Source organism: Hippocampus zosterae, chromosome 13 (assembly GCF_025434085.1).
Source record: "Hippocampus zosterae strain Florida chromosome 13, ASM2543408v3, whole genome shotgun sequence".
Classification (NCBI taxonomy): Eukaryota; Metazoa; Chordata; class Actinopteri; order Syngnathiformes; family Syngnathidae; genus Hippocampus; species Hippocampus zosterae.
In genome coordinates, this window is record NC_067463.1 from 19284309 (window position 1) to 19299324 (window position 15016).

Sequence of the window (15016 nt, forward strand, 5' to 3'; positions counted from 1 at the left end):
CTGGAGGCATAACAGCTGTAAAACGACAGTGTCGGTTCAGGTTTCTCATTTTGTTCGCTCAGCTGCCATCCTTTTGTGTGAGCAAGCTATTTACAGTGCTGTGAATGATTTATGCAAACAAATAGATGATCTCAAGGCAATCTACTGTAAAGGAAACAGGTACACAATCACTGCCGAATTAAGGGAACACTCAATAACAGAGAGCGGGAAATCTTTTCACGGGATATTTTAAAACTATAAAAAAAAAATCCAGATCATATCAAATTGCTGAACTAGAATTCCATGTGTCAGAACATGGTTGACCATGTGTCACTGCCAACCGAAAAATGTGTCTGCAGTTGGCTGCCCCGTTATGAACCATGCAGCAAATTGTGCAAGACAAGGACTCGGTGAGCATCTTGGCTCATTTGTAAGGACTCGGAGTCTGGTTTCAAACAAAAATAATTATACAAATAAAAACATGGCCGCTCCGCTACTATACAGTATATGTTGGAGGGATGCTCGTCTGCTTCCAGATTACTGTTGAGGTGCCCTTGAGCAAGCCATTGATCCCCCCCACCCCCAAGATTAGTTCGAGAGGTACAGAATAAGAAAAAAAAAACAAGGCTGGTCTGTTTGTATTCTGCACTTCTTCTTTTATCCCCAATTATGCCACCCACCTTTTCACAGTTAGCCTGTTCACCTGTGGGATAATCCAAACAGGTGTTTGATGATCATTCCATAACTCTCGGAGTCATTTTTGCCACCTGCCCCAGCTTTTTTGCAACGTGTTACAGCCATGAAATTCGTAGTTGATGATTATTTGCTAGTAACAATAGCGTTGATCAGTTTGAACATTAAACATCTTGTCTTTATAGTGTATTCAATTAAATATAGGTTGAACATGATTTGCAAATTATTGCATTCTGGTTTTATTTAGATCTAACACTACATCTCAACTTCATTGGAATTGAGTTTGTATCATGATTCCCTTTCTTGCTTAGTTGTTCAGTCTGACACCTGGTGGCGGCACTGCGGCATTAGATTGATAAGTGAAAGGTTTTGGCCATCAAATCAAGCTGCATTTGATGTAAAAATGACATGCTGTTGACTGCTGATGACAAATGACGATAGACACGACAGTAGAGAAGTGACACGATACAATCTTTTCTATCGTCTTTGTGATATGTATTATCATACCGCCCAACTGTAGTGGTCAGTGGTGGCCAGTCTCCTACCACAACCCCTGCGGGGGCGTCATCTCATTGCCACAGTTTAGCAAGTCATTGTCTCACCCTGGCCACCCCACTGAATAAGTTTTGCCCCGCTACTTTTGAATTTAGCAACCATTTTGGAGTCATGAAAGTTGCTAAATAAGGTGACATTGTCATGTTGAGTGATTCCAACCGGTGTGACAAGTGGAAAATGAATGTGCTGTGCCTTCTGATGACGAAGGGACTTTTTATGAAGACATGGCTCTAATAAAAAATGGCATATGTTCCCTTTTGAGTAAAAATATTTATTTGTGTATCATTCAGAATATATCAAATATACATGTTCTGGAAACTAAAACTAACACTAAATCAATCAAAATAAATACATGTCCAGCTTCTTTCCTCTCAATTATTTTAAATTACATAAAACATTTTTGACTACAGATCACCATCATAATTCCTTCATCAACTTAGATGTCTACAAACTATGATGTTACCTTTTATTGCAATGCAGGGATCTGCACCCAATGTATCAGAAAGTGCCGCACATATTCATTATTTCAGATTGCATTCAAATAAATACTGTAAATACAATAAACGGAATACTGCTCTTTAAAGTGTCTGATGGCTTGTTTTGAATCATCGTCACAAGCACACGCACACCCACACATCTGAATGTAATTTTAATAGTGCATGAGAGCAGTTCAAAGCAGGGCAACAAGTCATCTATCAGCCATTCAGATACAATCCCTGATACAACAACGCAGAGTATGGCTTTAAATGCATGCTTCTGGAGCACATACGATGTAAGTGATAAAAATACATTTACTCTTATATGAAAGTAACAGTTCCAGTCAGACTATATTATATTCCAGAGAAATTCAGTGTTCAGGTACAACAGCCATACAGTAATATACAATTGAAGACTCGTGTTCCCAGTGCCTCTGCGGTCAAACATATTCTTTAGACATGGTCCAGTCGCACGTACAATCAACTTTTTGACAAATAAATAAGCTCATGTGTGCCCCCCCACCCAAAAGAAACAGTCCAAGAGTGTGACTGGTGTTTTCTGAACCTCCTTAAAGCTTTGTCAATTAAGTGTAGGACAAACACAAGGCTGATACCCACAAATGCGACCGTTCATCAGTTGACAGGGTTCCCTAGAGTTTTTACATTCTAGGAAATTCTTTCTAAAAATGCATTTGCATAGAGTTCATATTAATGTTAAAATAAGCAAATAGATTTTCTTTCACCACCTCCCTCCCCCCTCAAAAGTGCTGCCAATTCAAATACACAATTGGTTGACGAATATAACCACGCAATCAAGAACATTGTGTTCTACTGGTGGAAGCGAAAGCGAAAATTATTGAACCAATGAAAACAGTCTTTCCAAAGTCATACCAAACAAAAGAATATTTTAAAGAAATGTACACACTCACCTTAACTGCAGGTTAATCATGAATGCAAACATTCTGCAAAATGGTTCATAAAATCACAAACACAGCTATAGGCTTGATTCGTGTGAGTTCACGGAATCTCTCTCACTGTTTTTGGTTTTGTAAACAATAACTTTCAAGGAATTTCTCACTGAAAGCTTTCATGGAAAAATACTGTATATACATTGCAGGACACAACGTTTAATAAATATTTTGGCCCTAAGGTATAAAATGAGAAAATTGAACAAAGTGCGATGGCAAACTTAAAAACATCCAATCATGTGTAATTTTTAAATTTTGTGAAACAGCATTTATTTTATTCCAGTGTCTAACTTTCTACAGTATTTTTGGATCTCAGGGCAACAAAAGTGAAAGGCGACCACTGCCGCAAGCAAAAACTCCAGAGAGTAAAGCTATGTATTACAATTACAACTATGTTCTTATACTTATCAGGGGTGTCAAACACATTTTTGTCATGGTTTTGGTTTCCTTCGGCGGACCATTATGAGTGTGAATAATTGTAAAATTACCTCATATTCTTCCATATACACATCAAACTGATGGGTAACTAGTTTTAAAATTACAATCCAGGAAAACAACTTTGTTCAGCTACTTTTTAACTAATTTTAAAAGTGTGTTTCGTAACAAAAAATAAAAAACGACAACGCAATATTGTAACATTCGACTTGAAAACGATAACCCATTTTGCTAGGAAGAAACATGAAGTCGAGGCACGTGGTTTGCTTTTGTGGACCACATAAAATTATTTGGCGGGCCAGATCTGGCCCCCGGGCCATGAGTTTGACACTGTGCTTTACATCCCTTGCTTACTCTATAAAACACTGTTGTGACGTACATCAAATGAATTATTTAATGGAAATAATACAGCATACATTCAAGTACAAATCTAGACTGTAATGCAAGCAGATTTGTTTAGGCAGGTTGCAGGTGGGTTACTGGCAGACTGTTGGGTCTGTGCATATCATACAGTCAGTAAACACATGCACATTTCTATTCCACCCATAAGCATACCAGCTGAGCTTTTGCACCAGCAGCTGTTACTACCTCAAAGTGCAGTGAGAGTACGGAAAATTTGAGTCAGGCAGAAGACAGATGCAGTGAGGGCAGTGCACTGTTTAGCTAACAGTTTGGTGCTCAAGTCATGGCAGCTATGGTGTCTGCCGGTTCGCTCAGCTGCCAGACAGAAGTCCCTGAATGAGCGTGCCACATCTTGCAGACCGGCAACTGCTTCTGCATTCCTCCGCTGACACCTATCACAACTCGAAAACCATATGCATGCTCCCGCCAACTCCACAAGAGTCCGGAAACTGTCAGCCAGAGAGTTGAGCATTTTCTCTGGACTCTGGTCGATGGCCACCACCTTTTGGCAGCATGCTGTCAATCGCCTTGCCTCGGTTTGGAGTACTTGCTTGTTCTCTGTAAAGTGGGAAGCACACATTTCTCTTGGGTGGCAACCTCCTCGACCAACTCCAGAACGGTCAGCACTGCTATTTTCCAGGACAGAAAGGAGCTGGTCTACGTCCGCACGTAAAACTTGGAACCCAGTGGGCGGTTCTGGGTAACGTTGCTTTCGAAGGCGATTAATGGTGTCTTTTTGTGTTTGAGTGTGGAGATACTCTGCATCGGATAGTGGTGAGAGGAGGGGACTGAGCTCGGACGTTGGGTATGAGGGTTGAATGTGTGGATAGGGGGAAGAGTGTGTGGAAGAAGATGTAAGAAAGGATGATGTTTGAGGATCGTTCATAAGTGGAAGGGGTAATCTTGAATTTTGCGTTTCACCACTGCCCTGGCATGAGAACTCATAGACGGTCAAGTCCTCTTCAAAGCTGCCCTCTCTGTTGAAGCAGTTGGTGTAGACTGCTGGGCAACCACAAGCATCCATATTTAATCCCTCGACTACTGACTCACATCTAGATGTTAGCACAGAAGTGCACGCAAGCTCAGTTTTCAAGTTTAGTGTACTCCCTAACTCTGATGATATTTGGGGTGGATCTTCCCAGAAGGTAAACACATTACAGCCTGAAGAAAGTGGGTACGATGACTCCATTGTTTGTTCTGCTGGGCTACAAAGACCCATCAAGGGCCTGTCAGTACTGGTCCGTTGTGCAATTTGTGACTGGGTATGAAAATGTAGACCAGGGCCATTTAGATTTTGTGTAGTCACCACCATCGGAGGAGGGCTGTGGGTTGACCGAGTACTTACTTTATAACCTGGAATGCTTTCACCGAGGGTGGTATCTTTCATCTTTGACTCTGGGGGTATGATTATAGGACCGGGAGTGTCCAGCGTAAGGCCTGTAGAATCTCTTCGGAGGCTACTGAGGATGGAAACTGGGGGCTCTGTTATTGGCCCCAGAGTGTTCTTGTCAGCTTCAGGGAGAAGATTATGCTGTGGTTGAGGTTCAACCTGGACAGGTAAGGATGTACTTTCATGGTCTACTAACATTTTTGTAGGTGTTTCCTTAACTTCTGACACTAAACTAGAGTTAGAGGTTGAGGCCGTTTCAACAAAGAATTCACACTCTACCTCAGGTCCGGTAACAGTTGTATCGGAATCATCTGACTCCACTACCTCTGTCTCTGTAGCTCTTGACTCTGTCATTTTTGTGATTTCTGTGACATCATGATTGTTTTTTACAATGTGCGAGCTAAGAATGTTCGCCTTGCTGTCCCTTATAGGACTTTGGGCTTCATTCTCGCACCCGACTCGGTTAAGGGTCTCTTGGGAACGTGATAAATAAAGAGGCAACTTTTGAATCTTTCCTCGAAGTGTGGAGGCAGACAAACGGCCCATGATGCTAGGGGAACAGGACTGGAAGATGAAATGAGTTGGCAGAGGAGGGTCTTTGGCAAGCTCATGGGTCATGGCAGTGTTCGCTTGAAATGAGCTAGAATCAGCACTTGGAGAAGCACTTGTATGTATTGTTTCAGTCATACATAGAGCATTTAAAATCTCAGTTTTCAATCCATCCCCTGAAGTAGGGCATGTAGGGACACTTGTTGCAACTCCAAGCTTAGTTGTGATGGAGTGTATGGTGTGTGAGTATTCAGAATGAGGATTACTTTTTGTATGGGCTACAGTCGTTGAATTGTTGAGACATTTAATGGTCATGTCAGATTGATCCCTTCCTGTAGATGAATTGGCACCTGTGCTGCAAGTTAAATCTGTTGTCCAGTCATGTCTGTCAACATCTTTTTCAATATAAGTATTTGTCAAGTCATCATCATCAAAAACATCAGAATTTATGCTGTCCGTAACCTCATCACTAGCAGTCGTAGCCAATGTAATCACATCAGTAGGTTCATCTTCATTTTTCGTGATTTCTAAATGTAATTGTGAGTTGTTGCCTTGGTTTGGTTCCTCCTCAGAGTTGGATGAGGATATTTCGGTAGAGGTTCCTGTGCATTCTCTATGTAAACTTTGGGATTTGTGACAAAGAGGCAATGGAGCCAGAGGGGATGATGGTGGAGGCGGTGGGGGGCAATATGATTCAAGTGTTGAGTCATCTTCAGGCATTTCATCTTCTGTGTGCGAATTGTGAACAGGGGCAATCTGGTGGACACCCTTGTTATTCAACTCTACCAGCCATGAAGTCAATGTGAGAGCTTTGCCCTCACCTTCGCTGCAGTTACTCGGTCCTTTTGAATTGTCTTGGTCCTCAGTAACCTTCACTGAGAATGTATCTGAAGTGAATGGTCCATTCCCTGTCACACTTTGCTCCTGATCTTCCTCTTTTTTTCTCTCTTCCACCCTCTCCTGATCTCTTTCTATCTCTGGTCTTTCACCTCTACCCTCCCCCTCAGAACTCTCCCTGACATCTAGATCTACCCGACATCGCACAACAGTGATGGAAGGAGCTGCTATCCTAATGTGATCTGTGAGAGATTTTGATTCCATTGCATCAGGTTCCATCTCCATTTCATGTGTCCTGTTCCTGGTTCCTGTTGCCAAAGTGTCTGGAGTTTGCTTATTGGTTCCACTATTGGAGGGAATGGGTTTTGACTCAAGCTGTACTGGTTCCCCTTCAGAGTAAGTCAAAGAGAAGACAGTAGGACTTGGGTTATCGGTTTGTTCTGAAGGTTCAGGCTCAGAACTCAGTGTATGGGCATCACAACCTTTGGCCACAATGTTTTTACTGAGCATGGAATGGACCCGGTCCTGCATCGATGGTGGTTTGTGTTCTGGATATGACACCCTGGAGGTATAATCTGTTTCCATGAAAGAACGACGCTTTCGGGATCTTTTTCTCAGCTCATCAAATGCTTTTTTGCCACATTCCTCCTTGTCTCGTTTTTGGAGTTCCTCTTCTGATTTTCTATCTTTCTTTGGATCTCCCACAGAGACTGTGATGCCACTAAGATTGAAGGAGTTGGCACCATCCATCTTCATATCAGTATAATTATCTGTAACAAAAAAAGATAACAGGAAAACCTTTGTTAAAAGGACTATTTCATGCTACTTCAACAGTCAACTATAGGTACATATGCAATTATATCTTGCCTTTGGCACAATGGCAATCTGATTTCTTATTTTGGTGGGTATTTTTCTAACCTGAAAGTAAGACGCCTTGTTCACTGAAATCCCGCCTCTCCGCGTGTGGCTGCTACGCTCTTTTTATGACATCATCCTAAAGCCGCCTGCTCAACACCGCCCATGACATCAGATGTTAGTTGTTTATTTTACCTTTCATGATAAATCACAAATATGCTTCTGTGAGCCGTAGCCAATGCCAAAACAGAGCAATAGCAGCCTGAGGCAAAGAGTACACACGATGAATTCTTCTTGAACATAACGTCTGCTCTCCCGACTGCTGTCAGGACCCACCGGGCCCCCCTGTCTTGTGCCTCACATGAGGCATTCAAAAACAGGTACGACTTGAGGTACGACTGTCTTCAGTGTGGAAAAACTGATCTACAAAATATTTGTTTTGCCTTTTTTTTCTTTTTTTTTGATGGATACCATTGCTTTGTTGTGTCTTGGAAGTTCAATTGTAAACTTTTTATCTGAAAACAAAACAAAAACAAAACTCTCCTCAAAGCATGTATGCTACACGCAAAAAAAGTATGTGTGTGTGTATGTGTGTGTGTGTGTGTGGGTGTACGCGAGAATCAGCATGCTTGTGGGGATAAATATATGTGTATGTTGGTGGGGGTGGGGGGAGTTTCCACTTTCTATGTTGTAATTTTGAATTTTGAATTGCACAGAACTTAAGAGTTGCATTTTTCTGTATGAAAAGTGCTACACAAAGAATTGTTGATTGATTGATTGATATGTGGGAGGAAGAAAAACCTACTATCAACATTAAGTCTAACTTGAAATGTTATAAAAATGTTCACATTTTTAGTAAAAGGGACCTTTATGTCTAACTGCCAAACCTACTTTGGCAGTTAGGTCAACCCTGTAAACCTGAAAATATTCATCTATATGTAATTTCAATTGAATTAAATCCATAAGTAAGCCATTCTGGACACACAATCAAATGAAGAAGTCACTCACAGATACCTGATTATGGAAAAAGTATCACCTTTGAGCTCCATGCCTGAAACCGTGTCATCCGGTGACGTGAAGCCATCTCTGGCATCAAAGAACTCCTCATCAGAGCTGCTGTCTCCAAAGCCAGGTGGTGGCTGTAGGATGGGAGCTGACTGCAGTTCATGAGCTTGATGGCTTTCTACCTCTGTCCTCTTCCCATCTCCCCTCCGTCTTTCTTTCTCAGGCCGGGAAAGGCTGCGAGCACTGTCAGGTGTGATGTTGGGGCAGAGTTTGTAGTAGCAGCTGGCATCTCTTTGGTCAAAGTTGAACACAAAGTCGGAGTGGGAAGAGGCTGAGGACAAGGATGGGGACTGCGGGTGTCCCCTAATACTGCTCGTTTGTGTTACTTCACATATTCGTCTATCCCCCTTGTTGTCATTCAGCTTATTTCTCCTTTTCCTCAAATCCTTTTCTTCATCATCATCATCATCGCTGGCCTCCGGAGGGCTCGGGAGGAGGTCCACAAGACGAGAGAGCTCAGCGAAGCATATGTCGTCTTCAGTGTAACAGCTGGCGGACTGATTGCTAAGGTCAATGTCAAGAGCGGTGGGGGCAGCTTCCAAGTGTTGGGGATCAACTATGTCAGCGGGCCTTCTGTTGCCCCCTTCATCGCTATTGAAAGATGTGACGTGAAGGAGAGGATGGGAATGAGCAGGTGGAGGAACAAGTAAGTTGGCCTCCGAGTGGTTGTGAGCGTAGGGGTGAATTTCAAGGGTTGAGTAGATTGGAGCATGATTTTGTGCGGAAACAATTGGATGCATGGAGGAAGAGGAGCAGGAAATCAAGTCGTCTTCCTCCAGGAGTTCCAGGGAGTCACTGGAAGGGCTGGTAACAATCCGAGAGTCGGTATGACATGAATCTGGTGAAAGCTGCTCTTTGCCTACTCCACTTTCCAACTTGGCTTCCTGCAGCTCATTTTCAAGTTTCATACAATCCTTGTCTGGATGGCCAATACTTTGGGCTTCTTTGTCCTTAAACAGTTTGTCCTCATTCTCACACTCAAGTCGATGACTTTCTTTTTCTGTGTTAGCAGCACTCTCTTCTTTTTGCCTCTTGTCAGATGATTTGTTATTCCTACATTCACTGTCATACTTGTTTTTCCTGGCGCGACCTTCTCGTCTTTTCCTTGCCTCTGGGTCTGAAGAGGAGCCAATGCGTCGGCGGCGTTTGGCATTGAAAGACGGATGGGTGACAGGCGACTCCATGTCTAAATCAGATGAGTGGTCAGAGTCGCTCCCGCAACGTGAAACATAACCTGTTGACCCAAATGCAAAATTGCGCTCAACATCTGAATGCATCCAATCCTCTGTTTTAATCGCTTCTATGAGCCTAATGCGACGTCTGGAAATGTACACTCTTTGATTTGTTTACAAGAGCTGCCCGAGTACCTTCTTCAGCGGACACTCTGTGCTTTTTTGGGATGTCCATCCAGGGAAAGATGTTGATATTGGGGTCAACAAATACTCGACAGTATCCCGCGATTAGGCATGACATATCCTTCGCTGCAACTGTCTCCAGTAGTAGCGCTATGGGCTGAGGATGAGAGAAAGCAGTAATAATGGGACAAAGAAGGAGGGGGGTTAAAATATAAGAACACATACTGCAATGTCAGAAAAGATTTAATGGTCAATCACAATGAAAATAACTTTATACATAAATCAATGTGCAATGCAATCAGTTTCGTCTGAGCTGCTGCAGATAACATGACATGAGTTATTCAACAAATGAATGTAATGAATAGAATGTAGAATGCAGAATTGTATCTTCATTTTGAACTTGAAGAATTTGAATCACAATAAAATTTAACGCGACAGAATCTATCAAATTAGAATCTAATCAACTATTAGTTAAGAGCACAACACTGATTGCGGCGCTGTCGCTAAGCATGATACTAGTGCAGCGTGTTATACCGGAGACAAATTCCTTGTGTGTTCTACATACTTGGCCAATAAAGATGATTCTGATTCTGATTCAGATTCTGATGACTATTGTGCACAAAATAGAAAAGCATGAAACTTTAAGGGTTTGCTCTTCATGGCCGAAGCTTTCATTTCAGATGCAAAGGCGTTCTGAGGTTGACCTCTGGGACCAACTGGAGGTCACTGACCTCCAGCATATGACATTTCTATGCATGAAATGTGAAACATCAGCTCTTTCTTCCACTTCATGTCTTCTCCAGGTGTTCTTTGTTGTGCCGTCAGAATGTTTTGTTTTAGTACCTTGCTTTCTTTCATCTTTGTTGGTTCACTGTGTCACATTGGTTTTGTATTTATAGTATAATCCCGAAAAATACATCTGTCCGACAACAGGATGTCCTCAGTCTACTGCAGTTGCGACATCATGATGTTTTGAAATGGCATGAGAATGCATGCTCCGTTCGCATTTTAATTACGTTTTTCACCATTTGATTGTTTTGTATTCATGGCCTCTTTTGTCTGTTTTCCAGAGATATTTACCATAGTTATGACTTGGGTCTCGTCACCAGTGAAGGAACGGAACTCCAATGTAAACCGAGGCGGACCGTCTGTATTTTGTTCTGCTACCAGTGTGTCAAAAATGACTGCTATGAAATAGGTTCTTAGAACAACAAAGGTCTGGCGGCCTCAGACTTTTGCACAGTACTGGATATTGATTGATTCACTGTATATTGATTGATACCGTACACACACAAAAAAAATGAGTGTTCTTTTTTATTTTAACTAGGTAAATGTATGCAGACACATATTTACACACAGTACACCCAATGCATGTGAGTTAATCCTACGGGTCTTACCATAACATCCTGCAGGTATATTTTAACCAAGCTGACCTTGTCGGACTCAGGAACGAGCTCGAGGCGTGTGATGTTGTTAAATTCTGTGAGGGTGGACAGGATGCTAAGTTTGTGGTTGATCACCTGGCTCACTCCATAACGGGCACCCACCAACAGTGTCACTGTGGACTCTCTGTCCTGCAGCTGAAGAGAGGGAGTGGGGGCCGGTGAACCACATTGATGTTTTGAAATGCACATACCCGTGTTGTACATCACTCATTAGGTTCAAGGTCAGGGTAAACTGGAGGCTATCCGAGAATGTGACTTTGTGTAAGGCTGGCAGGTCCAAAGTCCGGCCCGCGGGCCAAATCCGGCCCGCGGTCGAATTTCATCCGGCCCTCGGCCCCTGTCATAAAATCAGTGCCGTCTGGCCCGTAGGTTGGGCGCAATGGAACACGTGTTGCATTGACTGAGGTCTCGTAGACTGGTGAGTGATGTTTCATAGAGTACTGCTTCCCTCTAGTGGCTAAATGAGTAATAGCATTCACTAAATGAGTAATAGCATTTAGACACTAGAGGGCATCACTCACGAGTTAACAAGACATCACTCCGTGTTTATATTGACTGATATGTCATATTTCAAATGATCCTTGCAGTTGTGGATTTGTGTATTGCTTGTTCATTTCCCTGTTGTTCGAGTCAAAGGTTTTGTGACTATTGAAAAGTCATGGTGATACATTTTATGTTTCAAATCAATCAATTTGCACTCAGGAGACTTCCGTTTAAGAAAAAGTCAAGTGAATAAGCAGTTGCATGTGATATACCTGTTTCAAATGAACCAAAAGAAATTCTTAAGATTGTTGAAATTAAAATAAAAACGGAAATGTGAAACAGACTGGCTTACTAAAATTTGTTGAACAATATTGTTGTTCAATGTAAAGAATGTCAGCCAAGGTCGGCCCCCCGACATTTTACCACATAAAATCTGGCCCCCTTGGCAAAAAGTTTGGACACCCCTGGTGTAAGGTATACCTCAGGAGTCCCCAACCCCAGGGTCATTTGGTACTGGGCCGCACAGAAAGAATAAATAACTTACATTACATCTTTAACCTACCTGCATCACCGGACGTTGTTAGCACTCAGCAGTCTGCAATTGCAGCTTGTGATCGGAGCTGTTGCACTGTATCTTTTATCGTTATTATTATTCTCATTCAGAGTTTTTCGTGTACAACTCACCGAGGGCAGGGGCAAAGAATAGGAATCTAGAGGGCCGAGGGACGCACTTTAAAACGGTACGTGTGAGCTATGATAATTAACAGGCTGCAAAACTGCGTCGCATGCCTCAGTGTCAGCCTGTTGCTCATCATGGCGTGCGTGTGTATGTGCGTGCGCATGCGTGGTAACGGGTCAATCGCGGGAGGTCGGTTGATCGAAAAGTCAATCTTCGTTCCAAAAAGTTTGGGCACCCCTCTTCTACAGTATGTCACTCTTGACGCAGGTCAGGGCGCACTTCTCGGTCACGTGATAGGTTACCACTAAAATGAAACCCAGGAGAGAGCAAAATGAGTAAAAAACAAACGTCTTTGGAACGTTTCTTTCTGAAAAGACCAAGCCAGGAGAGAGAAGAGGACCCTACGACTTTTAAGAAAAAGAGGCTACATTTAATAGACAAATCAGTATTTTAAGTAGGACTACTGATACTATCTCAATGGGAGATTCCCAGGCACCAAGCCCACTCGGCGTAAAATGCGGCCACGGTGAGTCGTATTTTTCATGCACTTTGTATTTGTGATATATCTTATTTTGGAGACAGATTTAAAACATTACCATAGCGATCAGAGAGTGATGCGGCCAGATAGGTTACTTCCTCGTGTCATGATTCGTTTTTATTGTTACGTTTAGAAAACACCACAGTATTCATGCAGGTTATATCGTATTATTTTGTTGTATTTATCCGCCACACCTTTAAGGCCAGTCCCTGAAAATATTGTATGACGTTAAATCGGTCCGTGGGGTAAAAAAGGTTGGGGACCGCTGGTACACCCTACACCCCTTGCCACCCAGGGAACCTAGTAATTATAATAATAAGCGGCAACCGTGAGGTTACTGTGCTACGAACAATACAAATATTGATATGTACATGAGTAAGATTTTTTTAAAAAGTGGAATTCTTACCATCATAGTTGCGCTAAAAGATTTCCCACCATAAGACTTGAGCTCACTCAGTTCTTCCAGGTAATTTATGCGTGCTTGGTTGACTGTCAGGCCCCTCTGTTTGGAATCATATTGGGATTGGCTCTTCTTCAGCTGGAAGCTAATGGCCTTCATCAAATCTTTTTCTCGCATGTTTCTCAGCAACGTGGATGAAACAAAGTTGTCGATGCCCCACGTCTTACTGGAGCAAACACATCAACACACGACTTGACCGGTCAAGAGAATCGAAGGTGCAGAAATACTCCAGAGCTATTTTAACATAAAAAAACTTAACTCCACTGGTTGAAGTTTACAATGTTGAGAATACATTGCATGCATTGCAATGTTGTCTTTATAAAATGAATACAGAATGTGTGTATCGTTACGTGACTATCTTTAGGCTCGTCTTCGGGGACAGTCCACAGCTTGCCAGCCTCTCCTGGATGTGAATGGCGGCAAGTCGCAGCGCGGTGTTACACCTCATTTCCACAGCAAAACGCTCTTGCAGGACATCATTCACTCCCTTCGGCAAACATCAACACACCAGTCAGCCTCATATTTTCTGATTTACACCCATATGCTTTTATCCTAAACGGGATGGATTATTGCCAGCCTCTACTGTCTCGTTGAAGAAAGCTACCAAACGTTGTTGCTTGTACAGTACAGCAACAGCCTGTTCACATTGGTCTCCCACAAATTATACTTATATTTATTGTTTTTTTTAAATCAGTGAATGGCTGCGGCCCATTGTATTTTCCTAAAAGGCTTTTTTCAAGTCTAAGACTCAGAACTTATGAACACTGGAACTCTGACAGGATTTTTTTTTCAATGTGCTTAAAAATGAAACCAAATCTAAGAGCATATTTCCCCATTCTTCTTAACAGGTAACATACCTGTTGCCTACCTGTTTTAGTACCTATAAAAATAACAAACCAACCCTGTATCTCATTACACTGCAAAAAAAAAAAAAATACCCACGACAAGAACAAAAAAAACCCAAACAAACAAGGTAATCCAGTCTTCAGAAAATGCAGCCATGAAAATTTGCCACAAGTACAGTTGGATGACGTGCTAAGCAATACACCACCATGCTGCTGAAAGTTGTTGTACGTCATTCCATGTTTGTTTGTTTTTTTTAATCAAAACTTCTATATGGTGAAATCACATCTTAAAGTCCTCATTCTCACTTTTGAATAAGTTTGTTTGCACTTTACAGACTCTCACAACCAGCTGCAACATACCGTATTTTCACGACCATTCGGCGCACCGTATGGTTGGGCGCAGTCTCATTAATGGGTGCTATTTCTGTATTTTACACATAGACAAAACGCACTGTATTATTGGCCGCAGTTTTAAAGTGGTAAAACATACGCCAGCTTAAACATACGGCATGTATGCGCGCACGCTAAAAACACGTTAGCTTGAAGCATACGGTAGCATGCCAAGACATACAGATACAAGCTAAAAACACATTTTTAAAAAGGCGACGGAAGCAAAACTGAGTTCCGTTGCATTTTATTTAGCCATCGTACAATGTACTCACGTTTTTCGATTAATCATCACCCAGGAATACATCAAAGTCCTCATCCTCTGTATCAGAATTGAACAATTGTGCAAGTACCGGTAATCCATCAAAAACGCCGTGTTCCCTCTCGTTGTCAGAGTCACTCTCATTGCCATGTGGCTCCACAGTAATGATTGCCAAAAACCCGAACAACAGTGCAAGCAGACACGTTCGTCCAAGCAGCCGAAATCCATTCGCAAATTGTGGCGTAACTCGCCCGGCGCTGCCTCTCACTCTTTGTAAATTGTTCCCATGCCGTTCGCAACTTTACTTTGAACGCCCGTTCGCAACTTTACTTTGAACACCGGGTTGATGCCGATGTCC

At 42.3% G+C, this 15016-nt stretch overlaps 1 protein-coding gene across 4 annotated transcripts in view; it reads right to left on the reverse strand.

The window, feature by feature from the left end:
* Nucleotides 1–1492: 1492 nt before the first annotated feature.
* The window catches only part of LOC127612536 (FERM and PDZ domain-containing protein 1), a 120178-nt gene continuing 106654 nt past the window's right edge, over nucleotides 1493–15016 (reverse strand). For 3 of the 4 annotated variants that reach the window (XM_052083203.1, XM_052083201.1, XM_052083202.1), the window contains 6 exons: nucleotides 13515–13651; nucleotides 13111–13330; nucleotides 10957–11139; nucleotides 9572–9716; nucleotides 8176–9438; nucleotides 1493–7054 (listed from right to left, as the gene is read on the reverse strand). In XM_052083203.1, the coding sequence (XP_051939163.1) occupies nucleotides 3696–7054; nucleotides 8176–9438; nucleotides 9572–9716; nucleotides 10957–11139; nucleotides 13111–13330; nucleotides 13515–13651 (5307 nt within the window). In that variant the 3' untranslated portion in view covers nucleotides 1493–3695. The remainder of the gene's footprint in view (nucleotides 7055–8175; nucleotides 9439–9571; nucleotides 9717–10956; nucleotides 11140–13110; nucleotides 13331–13514; nucleotides 13652–15016) is intronic. The other variant, XM_052083204.1, reaches the window with a different exon arrangement.